This window comes from Trichoderma evansii (assembly GCF_050947405.1).
Source record: "Trichoderma evansii strain SZMC 28006 chromosome Unknown GGI43scaffold_17, whole genome shotgun sequence".
Classification (NCBI taxonomy): Eukaryota; Fungi; Ascomycota; class Sordariomycetes; order Hypocreales; family Hypocreaceae; genus Trichoderma; species Trichoderma evansii.
Genome location: NW_028145189.1, coordinates 360,428 through 380,797, shown reverse-complemented (window position 1 = coordinate 380,797; position 20,370 = coordinate 360,428). Strand labels below are relative to the sequence as shown.

The following is a 20,370-nucleotide window of genomic DNA, read 5'->3' as shown; positions in this document are numbered from 1 at the left end:
TTCTATTGTTGCTTTCATTGTCTGCAGCTGCCCATGCCCCGGCTTTATAGGGAAATGAACACAGCTTATTCACATCTACAGCACAGTTGAGATGGGCGCTCCTCTTTTATGACTTGTACATACGAGTCAAAGCGGACTGCAGAAAACGAGTCAGCGGCAACGTTATCCGGACGTGCATTGAAGCAGTGGAGAATTTTCCGCCAGGTGGTATGATCTGATCTGATGTTTTCTTTTCTTTTTTTTTCCTTCTTGCTCAGATACTCGGATCTTTTGCATTTTTTCTCGGCATATGACGTATACGTGTGTATGGTAAGTAGTAGGTTATTAAACTCATCGAGATACTACATAAGAAGGGTTAATCATCAGCGCTTTGTGGCCTCTAATTATCTTCTATATATGCCATCATTCATATGATTCCTCATCACTTGACTCAAGACAATTGTATTGGCTACCAATAGTCTCCGCTGCGCACATGGTTCTGTTTAGTCCCCAGCACTCACCACAACCCTCTTTGAGCCGCAAATAAGTCAACTAACCCATTCAACTAACCTCTGTTCTATATCCACTTCCGCGATTGCCGTCTCCTTTTTTGGTCTCTTAAAAAGAATCAAAAGTAATTAAACTGTAACATTCCTCATTATCAGTATGAGAGCATGTATCCAACCGTGATATATGCTGCCATTTTCCTCTTTGTCTTCAAATCCCCACTCGCCCTGCTTTCGGCCCGGCCGCCAATGGCATCCGATCCGTGTGCTCCGGCCCCACGGTTCACTAGACGCGCGCTGTAATTGAGCAACCTCCAACTAAACCATCTCCTAATACCACCAGTAGACGTCTGTATTATTCATCCTCCACCTCAGCGCCATTCGACCACTCTCGCTCAACAGCTCCAACAATCACCGGAACTCGTCCCTCGCTCTTTCTACAATCATGCTCTCCTTCATCCTCATCCAAAACAGACAGTAAGTCTTCACGCGCGACTTTGCGCGCAATCCCGCACGCACGCACACCCATACCATCCACAAAATCCGTCGCAAAACTAACCATCCCCAAACCAATAGGGGCAAAACCCGTCTCGCCAAATGGTACGCCCCCTACAGCGACGACGAAAAGATCAAGCTCAAGGGCGAAGTCCACCGTCTCGTCGCCCCTCGCGACCAGAAATACCAGTCCAACTTTGTCGAGTTCCGCAACAACAAGATCGTCTACCGCCGCTACGCGGGCCTCTTCTTCTGCGCCTGCGTCGACACAAACGACAATGAGCTCGCCTTCCTCGAGGCCATCCACTTCTTCGTCGAGGTCCTCGATTCCTTCTTCGGCAACGTCTGCGAGCTCGACCTCGTCTTCAACTTTTACAAGGTGTACGCCATCCTCGATGAGGTCTTTCTGGCGGGCGAGATTGAGGAAACGAGCAAGCAGGTTGTGTTGACGCGGCTGGAACATCTGGATAAGCTGGAGTGATGAAGGGGAGAATGGGAGACGCGTCTTTTCTTTCCTCTTTTCAAACATCTCTATTCCCCCTCGTTTTCTCTGAGGAATCTTGGAGAGAACAAGAGGGCGCGATCACCGGCTTCTTTACATTTACGTACATATTCATTTCGCGACTCGGAGTTACCAGGAAGCCCAGCCGGACTTTTTTTTTGTGGTTTTCTAAACATATCTTTTATTCTCCCTTACAGCAATCTTCCAGAGGAGCGCGTTGATCATGCATTATCGGATGCAAAGGATATCATAGGCATAGGCGTTTGGGGGTATTGGGAAATACTGGTTGCGGATACGAGCTAAGATGGTTCAGTAGGTGGTGGTGTAACTGTGCCACCATCTCCTGTATGCTCTAGCTCTGCAGACAATTTGTTACCATCAATATATGTCTGGGTATTTATTCAGATAATTAATATATCAAAAACATCACAAGAGCCTTTCTCTATCCTCGGCGCAAATCAAGAGACTGTATATGTATACGAGCTATACTAACACACAAGCAAATTCTTAACATTTTTTCCTCTATCAATCTCAACCATCTCTATAAAAAGCAAGCTTTGAACCAGATTCCATCAACTCAAGGAATGAAAGGAAAGGGGAGGGAATATGACGAAAGCATGACTGGGAGCCATCTGCCTTGCCGCAGCATTCGCACGTGAAGCCTATTGCAGCACAATGAAACTTACCCAGTGGAACCTCAGTATGGATCGTACTCGGATTCTGATGACACGTAATGGCATTCATCAAGATACATTGCATCCCACATCTCAAGAGCTGTTGGGCGGTTTGCCATCTGGATCCACGTATTGTCTTGATTGTGCAACAGCTCGTGAACAGCCGGATCATACGGCGGATCTCTGCCAAGCGGCTTGTCAGTGACACCAAACTGAATGTCCGACTTGTCTTGCGGCTGCAACTGCGGCTGCGGTGTCTGAGGGCACGGCGTAAGCCCTGGTTCAATGTATTCTCCCTCTTCCATCTCTAGAAGGCCGTCAAGCAGAGATGGTTCCACATATACTTCCTCATACGCTTCGTCCAGCTTCTGCTTCTTGCGTGCTTCTTGTTGGCTTGTACTTGTCCTCCTGCAACCATCTTGTGCTTTCTTTTCGTCAAATGTTGTAAGGAAACGATCGACTTCAGTCACACAGTCATCATCACCACCACCATCACCACCATCACACTCGTCATCGCTGTCAATACTGATCAAATCATACGAAAACACGAGGCTTTTCGCACCAATACCTTCCTTCCCTTCTTTTCCGACACGATCCTATATAGAAGAGAACAATATTAGTAACAATGATCTTCAACCTTTGTTTAGCGAAGCCAAATAAATAGGTAGAAGACACGTACAACTTCCTAAGGTGACAAACGGCCGTCAGTGAGTCGGATCCCTCTCAACGGAAGGCCACTGCCAATTTTTTTGCCACCATCATCATTTGAGCAATTAAATTGGACATCTTCAGTCTCAGAACCGCTATTAAGCATGATTAGATCTGAAGACGATTTATCATCTGCTTCCAACTGAGTAGGTAGCACTTGCGAGGGCAGTAGTTCATCGGCATACATGTTACCAGTCGCCATCAAGGCTGCGCGACGGGGGTCCATGTGCATTTCATCATTGATTTCTGCTTTTTTCTTATTGTCCTGTCCATAAATGAAGTCTGCTGACTTGCGATTGCCGGTGCAGAAAAAATTATAGTGATCCCCCTGTTGACCACAATTTGGGCAAACATATTCAGGCCCAGGAACAAGTTGGTTAGAGTTAGTTGTTTTCTTTTTCTCTCGAGGGACTGTAGCAACCTCATCGAATAAGCCAAGAAGATCTACAGAATCTGATACAGTAGGGGAAAGAGCAAGGAAAGTATCGGCAAGAGGAGCGCCGTCAGGAGGATTGATAACCAGGGGGAGCCAACCTGTGATACTGCACTGCTTACACACACAGTCGTCACTTCGAGTCCTGCATCTTTCGGCCTGATCAGGCGCTGAGCCCCAGGTACTGGCTTGTCCGAGGTCATAGGGGGCATAGTCTCCGGGCTGGTGTTCCTCATGCAACGGAGCAGGCCCGACTTCGACCTTGATACTGTCGTGGTAGTAGTGATGATTTTGGTGTCTGTGAAGCTTGCTGAAGCTCTCTTTCACATGCTTCTGATATTTTCCCTTTGGCATTGATTGAAGATTGTGGTTATATGCAGGATAAGTTGGAGGAAGCGGATCCTTAGCAGCAGCGAGAAGCGCAGCATGATCAGCAGCAACTTGAGCATCCTCTACCCATCGGTACCAGTGATCATAGATATAATCCACAATGGAGCGGAAGTCAGTCAGTGTTTCGCCAGAAACTCGCAGCGAAACTTGATTAGCGAGGTGGGGGCGCAATCTGTGAAATGCAGTGTAGAAAATCTGGCAGCACATGTCCTGAGAGCAGCCCCTACGTTGGAGGAAGACGCAAAGATCTTGAATGCTGGGCGAAGTACCCGAGAAGGTGTTGCGGCAGATCTTTTCACGAAACCAAATGGCGCAGATTGAGACGATATTGACAATCGAGAGCTGGTTGATAGCTCCATCGATTCTCTTCTCAAGTGTGTCTTGACGCATGAAGCCGACGTTGTAGAGGTCCCGGAGACCATTGCATCCCATGGTGACTTGCACGTTCAAAAGCACTTGGTCATTTGGATCCATGGAGAATTTGGATTCGCTCATTGTGAAGGAGTGCTTGTAGTCGTGGTTGTCGGAAGGTAGCGGGGGAGAGAATGGATTTGATTGATGATCAAGCTGGCAGAGATCCTTTTCATTGAGTTGCTTATTGAGAAAAAGATCTTGGCGCAGCTGAAGACCATCCTCTTCGTCGGGGGTACCAAAGGGACTAAGCAAGATCCGTACAATCTGCCGTTTGTATCTTTCAAGATAGGTCACAAAGAGTGAACCGAGGGTGAAGATGGAGAGGCAGATGAAACAGAAGAAAAGAGAGGCAGTCAAGGTGCCAAGCTTCTTCGGCTCTTCATGCCTCTCTGCTTGCACAAGCACGTGAGGCGACATGTTGGCAGCTGTCAGCTAACAGCTGGGCAACCGCCAAAACACGCAGCAGAGAGCCCGCGACTGCGAATCAGCCAGCAAGGCAGACAGAGAGCAAACTGGCAATCTATGGAATGAATAAGCCTTGATGGCAATTGATGACAAGGTGAATGCAGGAGTCAAGATTGATGCAAGACAGTTTGTCTCTCGTCTCTCTTATTAGTGAGAGCACGTTGAAGCGAACCTCAAAAGGGAAGAGACGAGTCAAAAAGTCCACGTCAGAATAACATTATAAAAAATCCACGGTCTGGAGGGGGTAAAGAGATAAAGAAAATCGAGTCTGAGAAAGACAGAGGGAAGGGTAGCAATAGAAATTAAAAAGAGGAAAGGGACCCGACGCAATGCTGCATGGCAACGCTGGCACCTTATATAATGCCTGGCCGAATAGTATAATGCTGTGTAACAAGAGTCGGTGCTCGTGACTGGTCCAATTTGCGGCAGGACAAAAGAAGGCCAACCAAGCCAGCGGATAAAAAAAATATGCAATGCTTGGGTGATGCGTGGGTGTATTTTCGTGGAGTCACGGACACTCGCATTTACTCAACCCACGTGTACTACCATGGACAGGTACGTAAACGGGTGGTACTACGAACGCAGCCACCCAAATAATAGCGACGGCACGACAGTTGGAGATAACGGCATAATACATAGTAGGTATATACAAATACAGTACACCAACGGGCTGCGCCCAGCTCGCATAATAACAAATGGCCGCCAGTGTCTGTATCTCGCCAGCATGTGCTTTGTATCGCTCTGATCTGTCCTGCCCTGTCTTTCTGAATTGCTTTGCATCGCTCGCTCTCGCAGTAATATTCCATTTGTTCCATCTGTCCCATCTGTCCCATCTGTCCTATTATCGCATCATAATATTCGCATTTCACCTCTTCTTCAACGCCGCAAACCGTCTCTCTAAATCTCCAATATCTGGTACTGACCCTTCCGGCTCTGACTTCTTCCTCGCCACCGGGAATTCGTCCTTCTTGCTCTTCAGCTCCACAGATCCCATCATCACCTTGGGATGGACGTTGTCTGTCGTCATGCGCGGCGGCGTCACCATCAGCGGGCTCTTGGGCTCACCCAGCTTCGCGCTCGGCGGCGTGGCTCTATTCATCTGCTCTTCGCCAAGAGAGAGCTTCCTCTGCGCCTCAGTGAGAGGCTTGTCTAGATCGTTCCTCTGAGCCTGTCCACCACCTCCCGCTCCATCGCCATCTCCATCTCCCTTGCCTTCAAGGTCCTCATCCAGCAAATCTGGAGGTGGCGAGGAAACCACCCTCCTGGGCCAATCCACGCCATATGCCTTGGCAATTTCTTCTAGATACCCCTGCACAAGCTCTCGTCGCGGCGCCTCTACGCTTAGCTTCTTGACCACCTTCTCGTTGACCTTGCCATCTGTGTTATCCATGGCCGCCAGCACAAACTCCTTGCCGTACTTCTCCGCCAGCAGCGTCCGCACGGTCATCAACTCCTTAATCTCCGTCTTGGGCGCCGCGTACAGGATGCTCTTGACAGCCTCCTCAAGTCCCGGGTCGCATACCGGGCCCTCTAGAAGCCCCGCGCGCGCAAGCAATAGCTCGCAATAGAGCTCTAGAAGCTCGTGTAGCTCGCTGGTGATGTCGTCGCGGATGATATTCTCGACGCGGATCGTTGCTGAGTCGACTTTGCCAGCCTCGAGGAGCTGCGCCATCGCTCGGCGATGCGTCTTTCCAAGCTGCTCATCCCGCTGCTGCACCATGCGCAAGCGCGCAATGGCCAGCTTCAGCTGGACCTTGAGCTTGGTCTGTACAACCACCGCGCATTAGATTCTCTGCGAGATTTCATCGCTGGGTGCTGGCCGGATTCAAGGGATTTGGTTGAGCTTCAACTTACCTGCCAGGTAGCTGTGGGGGGCATCGCGGGGGAGGGGAATCGAGCTGCAACAGTACAACGAATATAAAGAGAGGAGGCGAAGAAGAAAAGGCGAGATAATGCAGGCTACAGGCTGGGGATTTTATGTAGGAATTGGCACACGAGGCAGCAAGATTAAAGAAAGGCTACCTATAGCAGGCAGACATGGAAAGAAGCTTGAAGCCTGGTGATGCGCAGACAGAGAGCAACGTCACCGAGGTGCTCTGAGGTATCTTAGCGCTGAAGCAGACGGCATTTCCGGGCGCAGGAAGCGAGGTACACAGTAACCCCACATTTAGATAGCACAGTCATTGGTAGAGACAGATACTGTACATACACTATGCACTCTTCTCTCAAAAAGAAGTACATATAAATAAGCAAGAAGAGAGCCTGTAGGGATTAAGAAGAGTACTTATATCTTGAAAAAGCCACTCTAAGTAAGGCAAGCGGTGAACGGCAAAGGAGCCAACAGGTGAATCGGAGGAAAGGAGCAATACTTCAATAATCAGTGTTGCATTGAGAAGAGAAAAGCGGTTCATGGCTGCTTTAAATTCAGGTAACATTTGACAAAACAAAAGCGGTGTGAACGCAATAACAGCAGAAAAAACAAGTTTTTATGGTCTTCGCCTTTGCTATCGTGCCACTTTTATATAGACTGGCCGCGAATAGCTTCAACTCGTCCAACATCTACAACAAGGTACACAGTTACCCCCACCTCTAGATAGCACAGCCAAGTACCTTATTCAGTAGTCTCGAACCAGAATGTGCCTTGTCTAGCACTTAGCTCACGCACTAAGACATCCGTCCACCCACTGCGGGGCAGCTCAAGGCACCAGGTTTGACCTCCATCTCTCACGTTTAAGACATCCCTACACTACACTTATACTAGAAACTACCTATACAGGTTCTCTCATATCTATCGACCTCACTTAAGCCACAGATAAAAGTACCCTAGAACGATTCAAGCCAGACACAAGGATACAAATCACAGAAACATCGAGATACCTTCCACCTTCGTAGTAGTAACACACACACACCCAGCCACCAGGAACCAGCAGCACCATTCTCCGCACAACGGGCCTCAATTCCGGTCAGTCCATCCATTGGCTACAGTACCCCGGCAGACGCAGTTTCAACGTGGTAAGCCGTGATAGGAGGCAGCGAGCACTGTTTAGCTGCCGTCTCCGTGCTGCATCTCGTGTACTTGCAGCTACTGGACAGTGGTTGATCCTGGGATGCGATGCCGGTTGGCCAATACAAAATGCATGTCTCTCATGAATCAGGTACCCAAGTCAAACAGACAAGTAACAGGCAGCGTTTCTACATACAAATAGTATACTACAGAAATAGGAGCCACAAGTACCTAAAACAGTCTCTGTATCCATATTGTAAATCTCTCCGGTTGGTTGCCTTATCCACTCCCCAGTGAGCCCAACCACTCCGCTCTCCTACATGTTCTACCAGTATGTAATCCAGTAATTAGTATAGTAGTAATGCACCGACAGGGGCCTGCATTCCATTGAATTCTCATCGAGGCTGCTCTTAAATATCTCCGTCGGGAGAAATCGGTGATGTATCAATCCGCCACACCCACCACCCCTTCTATTCAAATGCCACAGATAGATGCGGTGTTGTCGTGTTTGTAAGATGACTAAAGAGGGAATGAAGAAAGAAATAAAGAAGAAAACAGCTCAAGAAAACTCCAGTGTGAAATCCTTCATAGCCGTTTAACGCCCGTTGTTGTCCCATGTACCCATCCATGTGTGTGTTTTTTTTTAACAAATTCGTCGTCATGCATGTACACTGTCCTACTCTCGCCAGCCTGCGGCCGTAAGCAAACGGGTCGTCGTGCAGTAGTCCAAAAAGAGAAAGAAAGAAACAAGTAACCGTAAATATCACCACCACCATTATAACCACCAACCGAGCTGTTACGATGGACTGCGCCGTTTATTCCATTTCAGCATTGCCAGCAACTGGAGGGATTCCGTCAATCGCCTCCCCCTGGAAGACCTGGCTGCCCTCGTAAGTCACGCGTCGCCAGCCGCATGCCTCGTTGCTGTCCTTGATCCATTCCATAGTAGGGAAGTAATGATCATTCTTCTTCATTGTGATCACCCACGGCACCGAGTCAAAGGTGACCGCCTTGATGCGGAAGTCTACGTTACAAGTTACGTTAGCTCCATCTTGGCATATAATGTGTGTAACGAAAGAGAGGGGAAAGAAAAAAAAAAGGAAAGAGGGGGAAAGGAGTGGTCTTACATGTGTTGTCGGGGATTTTCCGGGTTGCTGCAATGAACGAGTCCAGATCCGGCGTTGACTCGCCATTGACATGGGTGATAAAGTTGGTTGGGGCAAGTCCATACTGGTAGGCCGGAGAGCCGCGAATTCGGCTCGACACATACACCTCGCTGTGAAGTTTGCTAATCTGCTGGCGAACGGCCAAGTGCGGGCGATGAAGGATGGCTCCGCAAAAGGACACGGCATGGTGTGTTTCCATGTCATCAGCAAGTACCGTTGGAAGCTGGAGGTGCATCTCTTCACAGTTCCGCACAACAACGGCGTCCAGAACCTCGTTCGAGTACATCACGTCAAAGTCGGAGATGGTGGTGCAGATTTTGCCGTTCAGCGTCAGTACCACGTCGCCTTCGAGGAGAGATACCGGATGATTAACCCGTTCAAATGTCCGCTTGCTGACCATGAACAGTTGGTGGTGAGACCGGTTTGCTTGTGTAACCTTCTTGATCCACTCGTCCGAGACTCCCATCACACGTGCCTGAGACATGTGAATGGATCGGAACTCAACCGAGAGCATATGTAGGCGCGGCGTCTCTCCCCGCTGGATGGCTGAAATAACGGGCAGCAGAGTCGGTGTGCCTAAGCCAAGATGGTACTCCTCGTCTCGCTGGTTATTTGGAGAGCGCTCTCCGAGATACTGCAGCCACAGAGCCTGCACGGTTCCATCCTCCGCTACGAGAACACCGCTGCCGCATGACACTCCCAGGTTGCTGTCAATTGTGATGGCATCTACATTGACGGCGCGGTATCGTGGTGCCCCTGAGTTTGCCGGGATAGCAACGGCCGTAATCTCTGTCACAGTAGTAGAGCCGTGAACGACTCTGCTTATCCTGTTATAGCCCAGGAAGTAGGTCTTTGCGCCCTGGCTGAGGTGCTGATCGCTGAGCCGAGCGCTCACGACGGGGGCATCCACTAAAGCGGGATCATATTTGATGATGGCGTAGTTCTGCAGCGGATGCAGGAAAACAACCTTACCCTCAACCATGATGGAATCAGCAATGGTGACGGTAATGTCGCACAGATCATATGGCACCACAGCTCGAGAGATGAGGACCAGACCCTTGTCGGCGTCGATGACAAGTCCCATTCCCCATCGTCGATTTTTCGGGAAACCGTCTAGTTTAACAGGCATAGAGCAGTTGACGTGCACAAAGCTGCGGATCAAGGAGGCAATGCCAAGGTGCGGCATGTGATCCAACTCGATAAAGGAGGCCGATCGTCGAACAGGGGCGACCGGCGGCAGAGGATCACCAAGGTCAGAAAAGTCCCACAGACCAGTTATGTCGTTGCGAACGGCCAGCTTCATCTTAGCTGACCAGTGACGGTCGATATATACGATAGTTGTGTTGAGCGTGTGCAGATCGCGCAGGTGCTTATACTTGACAACCACCCGCGCCTTGTCGGGGATTTGCTTCAACACCTCGATAAAGGTATCCAGATCGGGGACTGCCTTCTGGTCGACGGACTGCACGATAAACCCGTTGTCCGTGTTGTCGAAACGGAAAGATCCTGCGGCCTCGCAAATGTATACTCCCTTGACAGCCACTCCATATAGTCTGGCCTGCTGATAGGAGATGTCGTGGAAGCTCGCTCCGGCGACAGTCACAAAGCGATCTGGCGTAATCTTGTGAAGATCACCAACTTCGATGTCGACCTCGATGTCTTCTCCTCCACGTTGCACGTGAAACTTGATGGTGTTGCCCACGTTTGAGTCCAAGATGTCGTCGAGGCGGATGAACTGGGTAAGCAGCTCACCATTGACCTTGATGAGAACATCACCCTCTTCAATCTTGCCATCGGTAGGCCCAGAGGGCAGGACAATTTCAGCAACCAGCATGTTCGTTTCCTCCGGGAAAGCCTTCCGCGTCGCTGACTCCCACTCAGGGGTAAGTCCTAGCCTGCGGCACTCATCAAAAGGCTTCAGCAAAAACTGGCACTGGATATCACCACGCGTAACTGGTTTGCCCTGCTGGATGCACTGAAGTGCGCGTAGCGGTCGGTCAAGGGGCAGGAAATAGTCGGTAGATGCGCCATCGGAACGGCCACCGGCCTGGAGCGCAACGGCGCAGCCGTCCTTGTTAACGACGGGACTGCCGGAACTTCCACCACTGGCAGCAGCGTTTGCCTGGTAGTAGCACGTATTGAAATCGCTGTATCCATCGCCGTATTCGGGCGCGTTTCGATCCAAACGGCTGATGACACCAGAAAGGATACTCAGCTTTTCGCCCGCATCGTTACCGACGACACGGATTTCGGTGCCAACTAGGATACGACACACAAGTTAGTCCTCTTTTACTCTTTCTCCCCGGTCAGCCTCGGTATTCTCAAACGCACCTTTTGCCAGGTCTGGAGTTAGTGTGAGTCCATCCACGTGCATATACTTGATCGCCTTGGGGTCGTATCGAAGGATGCCAAAGTCGTGAATGGGGTCGCGGTACACGGGGTAGCAGTCGACTTCTTCATGATTGTCAAAGACGCAGTGTCCCCAGAATGGGCCAGAGCCGACAACATGGCGATTTGTCAAGATGTAGCTAAAACAATAACATGTTAGTAATGGTACATTAGATCTCCTATCAGCATAGATTGGCTGCCAATCCAAGTGGACAAGCACAAAACAGGGTAAAGCATGCGCCGCACGTACCCTCTCTCTGAATCGACGACAAAACCGGTAGCCTCGCTTGTCAGTGCGCCATCCGTGTCGAAGGAGCACGTCTGGCAGAATCGAATCGCGACGACGTTGCGGACGACCTTTTGGATGGTATCCTGCCACTCGCCGAAACTGCCGGGCGTGCCAACATACATGGCCACAGGGTGAATGTCGCTGGCAGCGTCGGAGCGGTCGTCATAGCTGACATCGTCAATGGTGATGTCGGGAGTCGTCATGTCCGTGTCGATGCTCGGCTTACTACTACCGTTGACTGGTCTCTTGGCGGGAGGGCTGGTCTGAGGAGAGCCGTCGGCTTTCCTCTTACCACCCGTTGAAGCTGATGTCCCGTTCATTGTTTAGTGGTTTCCTTTCGGTGCTCTTCTATCTCTCCTTTTTTTAAAATCGTTTTGTCTGCTAGTTTAACCCCTTAGGCTTAAACGGGGCTTGCCGAGTAGCTTGGGGGCGGAAATAAAACTGATCTCGTCTCTTCTTTTCACGGCTGTTCTGTCGCCAGTTCTTCTTCTTTTATCTTCGAAGAGAGCTGATTATCCGTGGTGAGGCTCGGGAAAAGCGCAAAAAATGCGATTCCGGTATAGCAAATCTTCCAAGCTGGCTCCCGTTTCTTCTTTATTTATGCAGCTCAAGGCGGCGATCGGCGCATTCACGTTTGTACGCTCGGCCGCGGGGTGAAAGCGAAGGCGATTGGCGACTTGCGCGCGGTGTGTCGCGTAGGGTAGCAGCGCATCAAAGACGCGGCAAGATCCAGCGGAGCGCGTGATGCCGGGGACAGAGAAGGTCAGGGGGAGAAAGGCCCAGAGAGCAAAGGATGGTGGTGGACGGACAATGGCAGTGAAGCAGAGGCCCATGTGATGTCGGTCCTTTGGAAATCGGTTCTGGGTATGCACAAACTTGGAGTCGTGGAGAAAAAAAAGGTGGATCAGCAGGCAGGCTTCGCTGCGGGTACGTACTACTGCTACTGCCAGTGCTAGCACTTGGTACCTGGTGCTAGATGACGATAACCCATGCTCGCCAAAGGGTGCTAAAGGTGCTAACAAACCGACTAAGAGACACAGGCAAACAAGGTCCCAGATTAATCGCCAAGGTGAGTGAATGCTCGTGCCGTCAGGTCCATCCGGGTTCACCTACAGCTACCAAGCTGGCCCTGTTATTGGTTCATGGAGGGACAACGCTTTCGATGCTCCGCAATAGCTGCCCCCTTGTCCTTCAGCTGTGCTCTACATAGATTATGACATGGAGATGTTATAGTAGAGATGCTGCTATTCGCTGCTACACCAAACTACTGCGATTTTAAGGTCTATTCGTAGCACAGCAAAAACGCTGCCCTGGCGCCCGCATATGCAACTCCAGGGTAAGCCCACCAACTCAACACCAAGAGCCCCCTGTATTAGTAGTATTTCCTTCTCCAGCTCTCTAGAAACAACCAACCAAGATGGGCAAATTAATTAATAAACCCAAGCCTGCATTTAACCACACCCTCTTTTCTCTTCGCCTCCCCCCTTTTAAACTGCCCCATCCTCATCAAGTGCAAGTCCACAGCCCATCTGCCGCTACTAGGCTGCATCATCACCACTCTCGCCGGCTGCTTGTCGTGGGGTAATACGAAGTACCGATACAGAGTATGTGTTGGGCTTTTGCCTGTGTTTGAGAGCTTCGTATCATGCTACAAGAGAACTACTAAAGAGTGCTTGTTACACCGGATCTCCATCTTGTCTCCCACACCTACAGTCGCACAAATTTGCATTCCCATACCTCTTATAACAAGTTAGGCTTCTCTCTCTCCTTCACGCATATTATATTGCGCCCACCCACCCAATAGCTTCTCCGCCCTATCTGCCCTTGGATCCGGGTCACAACACCAAGCCTGCATATTGCCGAACGAACCACCCTAGGCATAGCGGCTCTATACTTCGCCCTCACCATCACTTGCTGCGGGCACTGTATTGCGGAGACGTTGCTCCTAATGCCGCTGCACGTAATCTCAGACCTATCATTAATCTGACCTGCTGATCTACCTGAACCCGACGAAAGAGAGCGGAAAAAGTGGAAGATCTTCACCTAGGTGCATTCTGGTCGCGGCACTAACACTAGCAGCGTTGTATTTACTACTAAACGAACAAAGACGTCGTGACCATGTTGGTGGTGCTTGGCTCATGCTTGACAAAAGACACTTGGTTTCCTATTCCTCTCAAAGACAGTTTCCTCGATAGTTATGATAGCTCATTCATATCTCCGTATCCACAGCCGACATTTCTCTCTGTGCCTTTGTACAACAATATCGTATCTCTCCACTCCAGTTATGGACATGGCTTTGATTATCTCAAAGTGTGACGACGTAAAAAGAAATCCAGACATCAGTACTCTCCATAATTCTCCTTCTTGAGCCGAACAGCATCGTCAGCTTCAGCCTTGATCTTGGCGCGCTTGATGACCACATCGGGCTCTTCATTGTCGAGAGCTAAATAAAAGGGCATCACGTCGTGTCAGTAAATATCGTTGCTGATATTAGACTCATCACCAAAAGTATCAGTCAGATTCATACCTTCAGCACGGCGCTTCTTCAAAAGTTTCTGCTTGATGTCAAGATCGTCATCGACGGCACCGTTGACAAAATTCACGGCCTTGGAAGTCTTCTTCGCTAACCATCATTCAAAAAGTATTAGCCTCCTAATCGTAGTCTTGATCATTTAAAAGCTCTGCAAACAGGAATCACTTACGCGGACCTCTCTTTCTTGGAGTCTTTGAGGGAGCTGGCTCGCCATGATTCTCCTGAGCCTCGATATCCGCCATTTGTTTGTTTAGTTTGGCCCACATGTTTTGCAGGGACTTGACAGTTCTTCCAGGAAGATTTATCTTCTCCCACTTGATGCGACCATCTTCTTTGAGCTGCGCAACAATTCGCATAAGGAATTGAAACTATGAAGAATGTATCTGCATTAGCCTAATTAGCAATACAGATGGAGCGTACTGCGGCATACCTTAGCCTCATCTGTCCAGGCAGCACTGGGCTTCTCAGGAGTTTCGGAGCCCATAGCGGAGCGAGAAGTAATTTGCTTGGTTCAATATCTTTAAAGATGATAGTGAAGATGAAGATTCTCTGGCGCGAATCAGTGTATATGAATGTGAGCGTTGAAAAGGAGATAGAATAGTTGATGTAGTAGATGAAATACTAGACCTGTCAAGGCGTATAAAAACTGCCAAGATGAATCTAAAAAAGGGCTAAAGTGAATGAATCCAAGCTCACATTGGGCAAATCAAGACCAAGTGACTGCACAGTAATGAGCCAAGTAAAGCCCTCTGCGAGAATGTCACTACCTTAACATGAAGTAAAGAAAATCTGAAGAGGTAGCATTCGTTTGAGCCTCCTGGAAAGAGAGGAGACAAAAGTACTGGGTTCGAATGCTCATCGCTGCATTAACCGAATAATCTTCATTGTATTGACCTGGTGCACTCCAATATACATCTCAGACGTAGCCTGTTTCTATTGTACAAATATTCCCACAGACACCCAAAGCGGGCGAATCCTAAATCTGCCCAGAAAACCAAAGCAACCATTTGATACCAAGCAACACCTCTCAAGTCCTTCCCAAAGAAACTCGAGAACGAAAATAAAGACGAGGAAGAAAAGAAATGAAGGGGGAAAAAAAACCTATGCTGAATTGCACACATATACGAGACATATATATAAGTGTGTGCATATGTTTCAGCCGTGATATGGGTATCGAACTCTTTACCAGAAAAACCAAACTAAGCAAATGCCATAGACGTAATGGCTCACAGCTATCGCATGTTACTCGTTGAAATCTAATGACCAAACGCCTGCCCAGAAAAAAAAAAAGAAGAAGCTGCAAGTGAAATATCTTGTCTCGTTTAAATCGGCATTTTCATCTTCTCTCTAAACGCCATGAATTCTCTGAATCGTGTCTCGTGCTCTTCGCAAGCTGTCAGCCATATTCGGCGGACTCTATTATCCTGCTCAATCCAGTTGTAATACTCCAAGACGTCGGTATCGCCTCGGACACCTAAGAATGAATAGCCCTTGGACATTCTTGCATTTGATATGTTGTCCTTTCGTGTGGCAAAATGGTCAACCACTTGCGAATTAAAGATGTCCCAGCGCCGTAGATAGCCTTGAAATTCCTCAAGATATTTACCCCACACCGTGACGTTTGGCTTTACGCCATCAACCATTAATGGAAGCCCAGGAGCAACTGGGGGATCCGGTAGTTCAAGCTGTTGAGGCTGAGATGGATCGTTGAGATGTAGTTCTGCTGACGCCTGGCTCTCAAAAGGTAGGTTGTCCTTGAGTTCAGTGAATGATTTAAGGCCAGGTTTGGGTGGCGCAAAAGGCGCAACATTCTTGAAATCTTCAAACGTTGCCCGGAATTCCTCGCTGTCTTCAGACCCCTTGAAATTGATTGGAATTTCTTTCCTTTCCTCAGGCTGCCCCTGTGCTTGGCCAAGGCCAGTAACGTTTCCAGGTCGCCATTCCGGCCGCGATGGCTCAACATGAATATTCCTTGCAACAGGGGAGTGATGCTGATGATGAGCATGTGGTGGGACAATAGGGGCCGGGACGGAAGCTGGAGTAGAAGCCACAGGAGTAGTTGGCACAAGAGGGGGTGGAGTAGAAATAGGAGTTGCGGAGGGAGAGGCAGTCAGGGGTGAGTCAATATCCATCGCTTGCGGGCTGCCAACCGTTGCAGCTTTTGGTTGAGCGTTGCGGCCTCTCCAAGCATAGATGCCATCGTCACTATCATTCTCCATCATAACGGTATTACTATGGCCAGTCGTTGGTTTAGGGGTTCTTGGTAGCTTTCGGGTGTTTCCTCGACTGGGCCGCGTAGGTGACCCTGACTTGCTGGGGGTACTGGGCCGAGGGGCAAACATCTGCGGCTCAAATTTGTACCGCTCTGGGTCAAAGCCGGTTGAGTTCTGGGTTGCCTGATTTCCAAAGTTGGGCGCCTTGGCCGTGGCGACTGGCCGACGTCTGATAGGGGAGCGAAGACCAGCTTTGTTGGTTGACTGAGAACGGCTCGGGGAGCGGCGATCAGCTTTGTTGGTTGACTGAGAACGGGCATGAGGAAGAGAATCGCTATCTCCACTTCCAGCACTAAACTGCCAAGTAGTTGAGGTATTGTCCTTGACAAAGTTTGTGTTAATTCCATCAACGCTACTGCTTTTTCTAAATTGAGCGGTTCCTGGGGCATCAGGCACGAAGGTATCATCGTCCAAACTAAAATTGAAGCTGCTCGGTAAGTTATTGTTAGCACTCGATTCTTCTACAGCAGACTCTTCATGACTGGGAGTGGTGCGGTGATAGGGTTTATTGCTTCGTGCTAGAACAGCGCCTTCTCGGTTTTGTATCAAGCTCTTCAGAATGTCATATTGTTTTTTTTCGAAAGGGGAGAGATTGTGAACTATATCGTGCATTCCGCTAGGGACACATATTTCAATCTTTGACTTTGCGCCGACTTCGGCAACGTTGTGTTTTGGTGATGGAGTCATTTGGAGTTTATCAGTGGACTTATTGCCGTGATGTAGTGAAGAGTCAGCTGGCTTGTCTTTTTGAGGTGTTGCATACATTGAAGGGTCTTTCGCTCCGTTGACTGGAGTTGCAGGTTTATTGAAAGCTGGTATAGAAATGTCAGCAAACAGCTTTTTCAAATTAGTGACGGCGAAGCAGATCACTCACGCATGTGATTAAAGGATGACTGGTTTGATTCGTTGCTAGTGAATATATTCGATGATTGATTGGCTGTGAATGCAGTGCCATTTGGTGCTGCTGTCGGTTCATTTGGAGCTTTGTGCGATGATGTAGGCCGTGAATTGGGACGTGAACTGGGAGGGACAGGGACAGCCCGAGGTCTCTCATCAGCTCCTCTCGCCTCTTTCCGTGGCATACTAGAGCTGCGACGCTTGGGTGTTGGTGGACTTGCTGGTTCTGAGCGCTGCTCTTTGCGCGACGGGTCCTTTGCACTTTTGGCTTGGTTCAACGGACTACTGTCAGAAGGGTCGGACTTTTCGCTCCCATCTTTAGTATATGGGGAGCTCTGCTGAGGATCCATAAAGGTTTCTTCGGTGCGACTTTTCTCTCTAAATTGAGCCAAGGGATCGGGTACTGGTTCTGCTGCTCGCTCAGCGTTCATACGTGAGGAGTAGTAGTTGCTGTTGGTAACTGGCGGCTCATCGCCAGGGGTGTTTGACCGAGGATAGTATCCATTCTTCTTGGCTCCGAAAGATGCCTCAGCTCTCTTTTTAGCCCCCTCTGTTCGAGGTGGTGGAGGAGGTGGAGGGACCGGGCGATCTTGTTGCCCACTCTTGGCACCGCCTTTTCGCATGCTTTCGAAAGCTCGTGCAGCCGTTGCTGGCGTTGCTTGCTGTTTGGCGGTTGGAGGCACAGCGGTAGAGAATCTCTCATTCCATCTCTGGGCCCCTGAAGTGGCTGTTCGCGGCTGACCACGTCGAGGCGGAGTAGGGAACTGCTGGCTAACATTTTGCCAAGGGTTTCCTCTCACGCCCGAAGAGGCAGGATATCTGGAGGCCGCGGATCGTGCGAAAGAGGCGTCGTATTTGGCCTTGGCCTCGGGGTCGCTAAGTATTTCGTGAGCGGCTTGGATGATTTGAAACTGCGAGTTGACCTCTTGTTCTCGTCCAGGATTACGATCAGGATGGTATTTCAAGGCTATATCCAAATAATTAGATGACGATTTCTTTTAATGAAAGGATTTGTGTAATTGACTGGGGCCGTTGCACACCTAGCTTTCGAAACTGCTTTTTGATCTCCGTGACATCTGCCGTTGGAGGTAATTCCAAGTCGGCGTAGTAGTTCCGTTGGGGCGCCATCGCAGCACTGAATATCCTGCGTGATCAGGCTTCAGTTCCGAAACGGAGTATCTTTCTATGTTGAGGCCTTGGGTCGCAATAACCATGTCAAACCGTTATCGGATCCCGCCAAACAAATGTATTCCAGTCGGGATTGGGGGCGAATGGTAGTGGGCACGGTAGATGTAGTATCAGCAAATTCAATATTCGGGCAATCGCAGGAGATCGACAGTGAGGAGAGCACAGATCGGTAGATTGTGTCGCGGCTCGATTCTGTTGCACGCAGCCTAACGGGGGGCTATTCTGTGATGTCGTCGTTGGATGCTAATAGCTAGGCACCCTGGCAGTTAGCGAAAGAAATTGGGGCGGCGGGCAAGGTTGTTGCTGCAAGACACCCCACGCTCAAGACAATGAGAAAGAGGAAGAATAGAAAGGCTGCCACACTGAGCAGAAGTATTTATCTTGACGAGACGAGGGCCGCAGTATTGCCAGCTGTCAGCCTGATGCGCCCAGCAGATAAGGCAAAGAGCAGCCGCTCGCTCAGGCAGTAAGCTCTCTCTCCGTCTATGCGTGCTGAAGCCCACCATGGAACTGACAGGGGTGGTTCAGAAAAGGCAAAACGAGAAAAATAATAAAAACAATCTTGCTAGTCCTTGATCGCGAGTTCGCAGCATGCAAAAGACGGCAATAAAATTGGAGTAACGCAAGGGAGAGCGTCAGCTTACCTGAAATGGTGTCTGTGCCACGATTCACGCTGAAGAAGTCAAAGAGTGTAGACAAGAAGGGATGATTCCTGCGATCGAAGGGCAAAGGACGCCTCGAAACCCAAATAGGCGATGTTTGGCAGACACCCAACGCGCTTCCCTCCAAATCTGCGTGCGTGCAGATTCCGAGGGCGAATAAACCGAAATCAGAAGGCAAAAAAGTGCGTAGATGCAGAAATGAAGGCAGAAATAGAGACAAGCTCGTAAAGAGAGGAAGAGCTGAAGTCCTAGTTTTGGGTTTCTTTTTGTTTGAATCTACTTGGTCCCCGCGGTGACGCAGCGCTTTGTTGATGCTGGCGAGCGGCTGTGGCTGAGTACGTATAAGCTTTGCGCATGAGCTCGACCAGGTGGCGCATCGAGATGGATTCTTTCAGGGTCTGATCTCATGCCCCGCCAAAAGAGCGGCTGGCTTCCGCGAGCTAGTTCAGCTTACAAGTACCTACTCAAACACGGCGAACTTGTACTCAAGGTTTGAGCCTCAGTTTTGGGTAAGTATATCCTGTAAGTGCACAGTATCTAGAAGTAGGAAAATATAAAGAAGTGTAGACGTAATAGCAGAAAAATTATATGTAGTGGAAAATATAACATGTATAGAGAGGTAGATGAGTAGTGGGCTTAGATGGAGGGAGAGACGATCAGGCACATGTCATGATACTAAGATATAGAGACGGCACGCCGACTTCTGATTACGCTTATTTTGCCTATAGCGGCGTTCTTGGTTAATCATAGGGGCAAGACTTATGCTCTGATACGTCAGACCTGCCAGCGCTCTTCATGCGGAATAAGATCAGGCCAGTGCAGCCAACACGCATCACGATGAACCGGCCCTTTGACGTCAAAGCTGCTGACCCTTGTTCGCACGTGAAAGCAAGCGCGGGGCTCACTTTCACAGCAGATACACGACCGAGGCCTCCAGGCGCTTATTTGTATTATCAAACACCCTGTGTTATCATGTTCGCGCCGTTTGCGGCATTATTCCGCATTCCTTTATCTACCTGTGTTTTTTCAGTTTCCATCATGTGATGACGCGTTTGATACCATCATCTTGACCTTCGCTGATCGCTGATTCTCCCACTAGCGGCTTACAGCAAAGTGAGACATGCCATATTCAGCCCAACACTAGCGTAGCTGTATTCTCTGCAATGATTTAAATTAGATGAGCTATTGTCTCTAGTGCAAATCATCATCATCTTTGTATTCTGCCTTCTTTATGCACTCCTAAGACAAGAATATAATTCCACATCCTTAAAACGTACCTATATTGCAAACATGGGTCTATGATGGAAGCATGGCTTCTTAATGTACCTTGTCATTGCTCATACATGCCCAATACAAACATCCTCTTAAACACTAGTGCCGTACAGATGATATAATGTAATCTAT

At 49.2% G+C, this 20,370-nt stretch overlaps 6 protein-coding genes across 6 annotated transcripts; 1 reads left to right on the top strand and 5 right to left on the bottom strand.

Annotated features, from left to right (window-relative positions):
* Window positions 1-824: 824 nt before the first annotated feature.
* Window positions 825-1,917, top strand: GGI43DRAFT_411076 (AP complex, mu/sigma subunit). The gene is made up of 2 exons (XM_083206677.1): window positions 825-962; window positions 1,062-1,917. The coding sequence occupies exons 1-2, from the start codon at window positions 931-933 to the stop codon at window positions 1,459-1,461; spliced, it is 432 nt and encodes a 143-aa protein (XP_083058331.1). The 5' UTR covers window positions 825-930; the 3' UTR covers window positions 1,462-1,917.
* A 262-nt stretch (window positions 1,918-2,179) lies between these two features.
* GGI43DRAFT_424295 (uncharacterized protein) lies at window positions 2,180-4,518 on the bottom strand (the record flags this gene model as incomplete). The annotated part of the gene is made up of 2 exons (XM_083208352.1): window positions 2,180-2,752; window positions 2,941-4,518. The coding sequence occupies 2 exons, from the start codon at window positions 4,516-4,518 to the stop codon at window positions 2,180-2,182; spliced, it is 2,151 nt and encodes a 716-aa protein (XP_083058330.1).
* A 200-nt stretch (window positions 4,519-4,718) lies between these two features.
* GGI43DRAFT_428973 (regulator of Vps4 activity in the MVB pathway-domain-containing protein) lies at window positions 4,719-6,444 on the bottom strand (the record flags this gene model as incomplete). The annotated part of the gene is made up of 2 exons (XM_083209039.1): window positions 4,719-6,331; window positions 6,421-6,444. The coding sequence occupies 2 exons, from the start codon at window positions 6,442-6,444 to the stop codon at window positions 5,432-5,434; spliced, it is 924 nt and encodes a 307-aa protein (XP_083058329.1). The 3' UTR covers window positions 4,719-5,431.
* A 1,682-nt stretch (window positions 6,445-8,126) lies between these two features.
* GGI43DRAFT_116846 (putative nuclear serine protease HtrA2/Nma111) lies at window positions 8,127-11,829 on the bottom strand. The gene is made up of 4 exons (XM_083198994.1): window positions 11,375-11,829; window positions 11,068-11,264; window positions 8,698-10,995; window positions 8,127-8,594 (listed from the first exon to the last, which is right to left on the bottom strand). Exons 1-4 carry the CDS (start codon window positions 11,731-11,733, stop codon window positions 8,386-8,388), a joined length of 3,063 nt encoding a protein of 1,020 aa, XP_083058328.1. The 5' UTR covers window positions 11,734-11,829; the 3' UTR covers window positions 8,127-8,385.
* Window positions 11,830-13,752: 1,923 nt separating this feature from the next.
* Window positions 13,753-14,430, bottom strand: GGI43DRAFT_385942 (uncharacterized protein; the record flags this gene model as incomplete). Its single annotated transcript, XM_083203725.1, has 4 exons — window positions 13,753-13,856; window positions 13,941-14,036; window positions 14,116-14,314; window positions 14,377-14,430. 4 exons carry the CDS (start codon window positions 14,428-14,430, stop codon window positions 13,753-13,755), a joined length of 453 nt encoding a protein of 150 aa, XP_083058327.1.
* A 352-nt stretch (window positions 14,431-14,782) lies between these two features.
* GGI43DRAFT_411049 (J domain-containing protein) lies at window positions 14,783-18,971 on the bottom strand. Its single transcript, XM_083206676.1, has 3 exons — window positions 18,157-18,971; window positions 17,094-18,083; window positions 14,783-17,031 (listed from the first exon to the last, which is right to left on the bottom strand). The coding sequence occupies exons 1-3, from the start codon at window positions 18,242-18,244 to the stop codon at window positions 15,269-15,271; spliced, it is 2,841 nt and encodes a 946-aa protein (XP_083058326.1). The 5' UTR covers window positions 18,245-18,971; the 3' UTR covers window positions 14,783-15,268.
* Window positions 18,972-20,370: the final 1,399 nt, after the last annotated feature.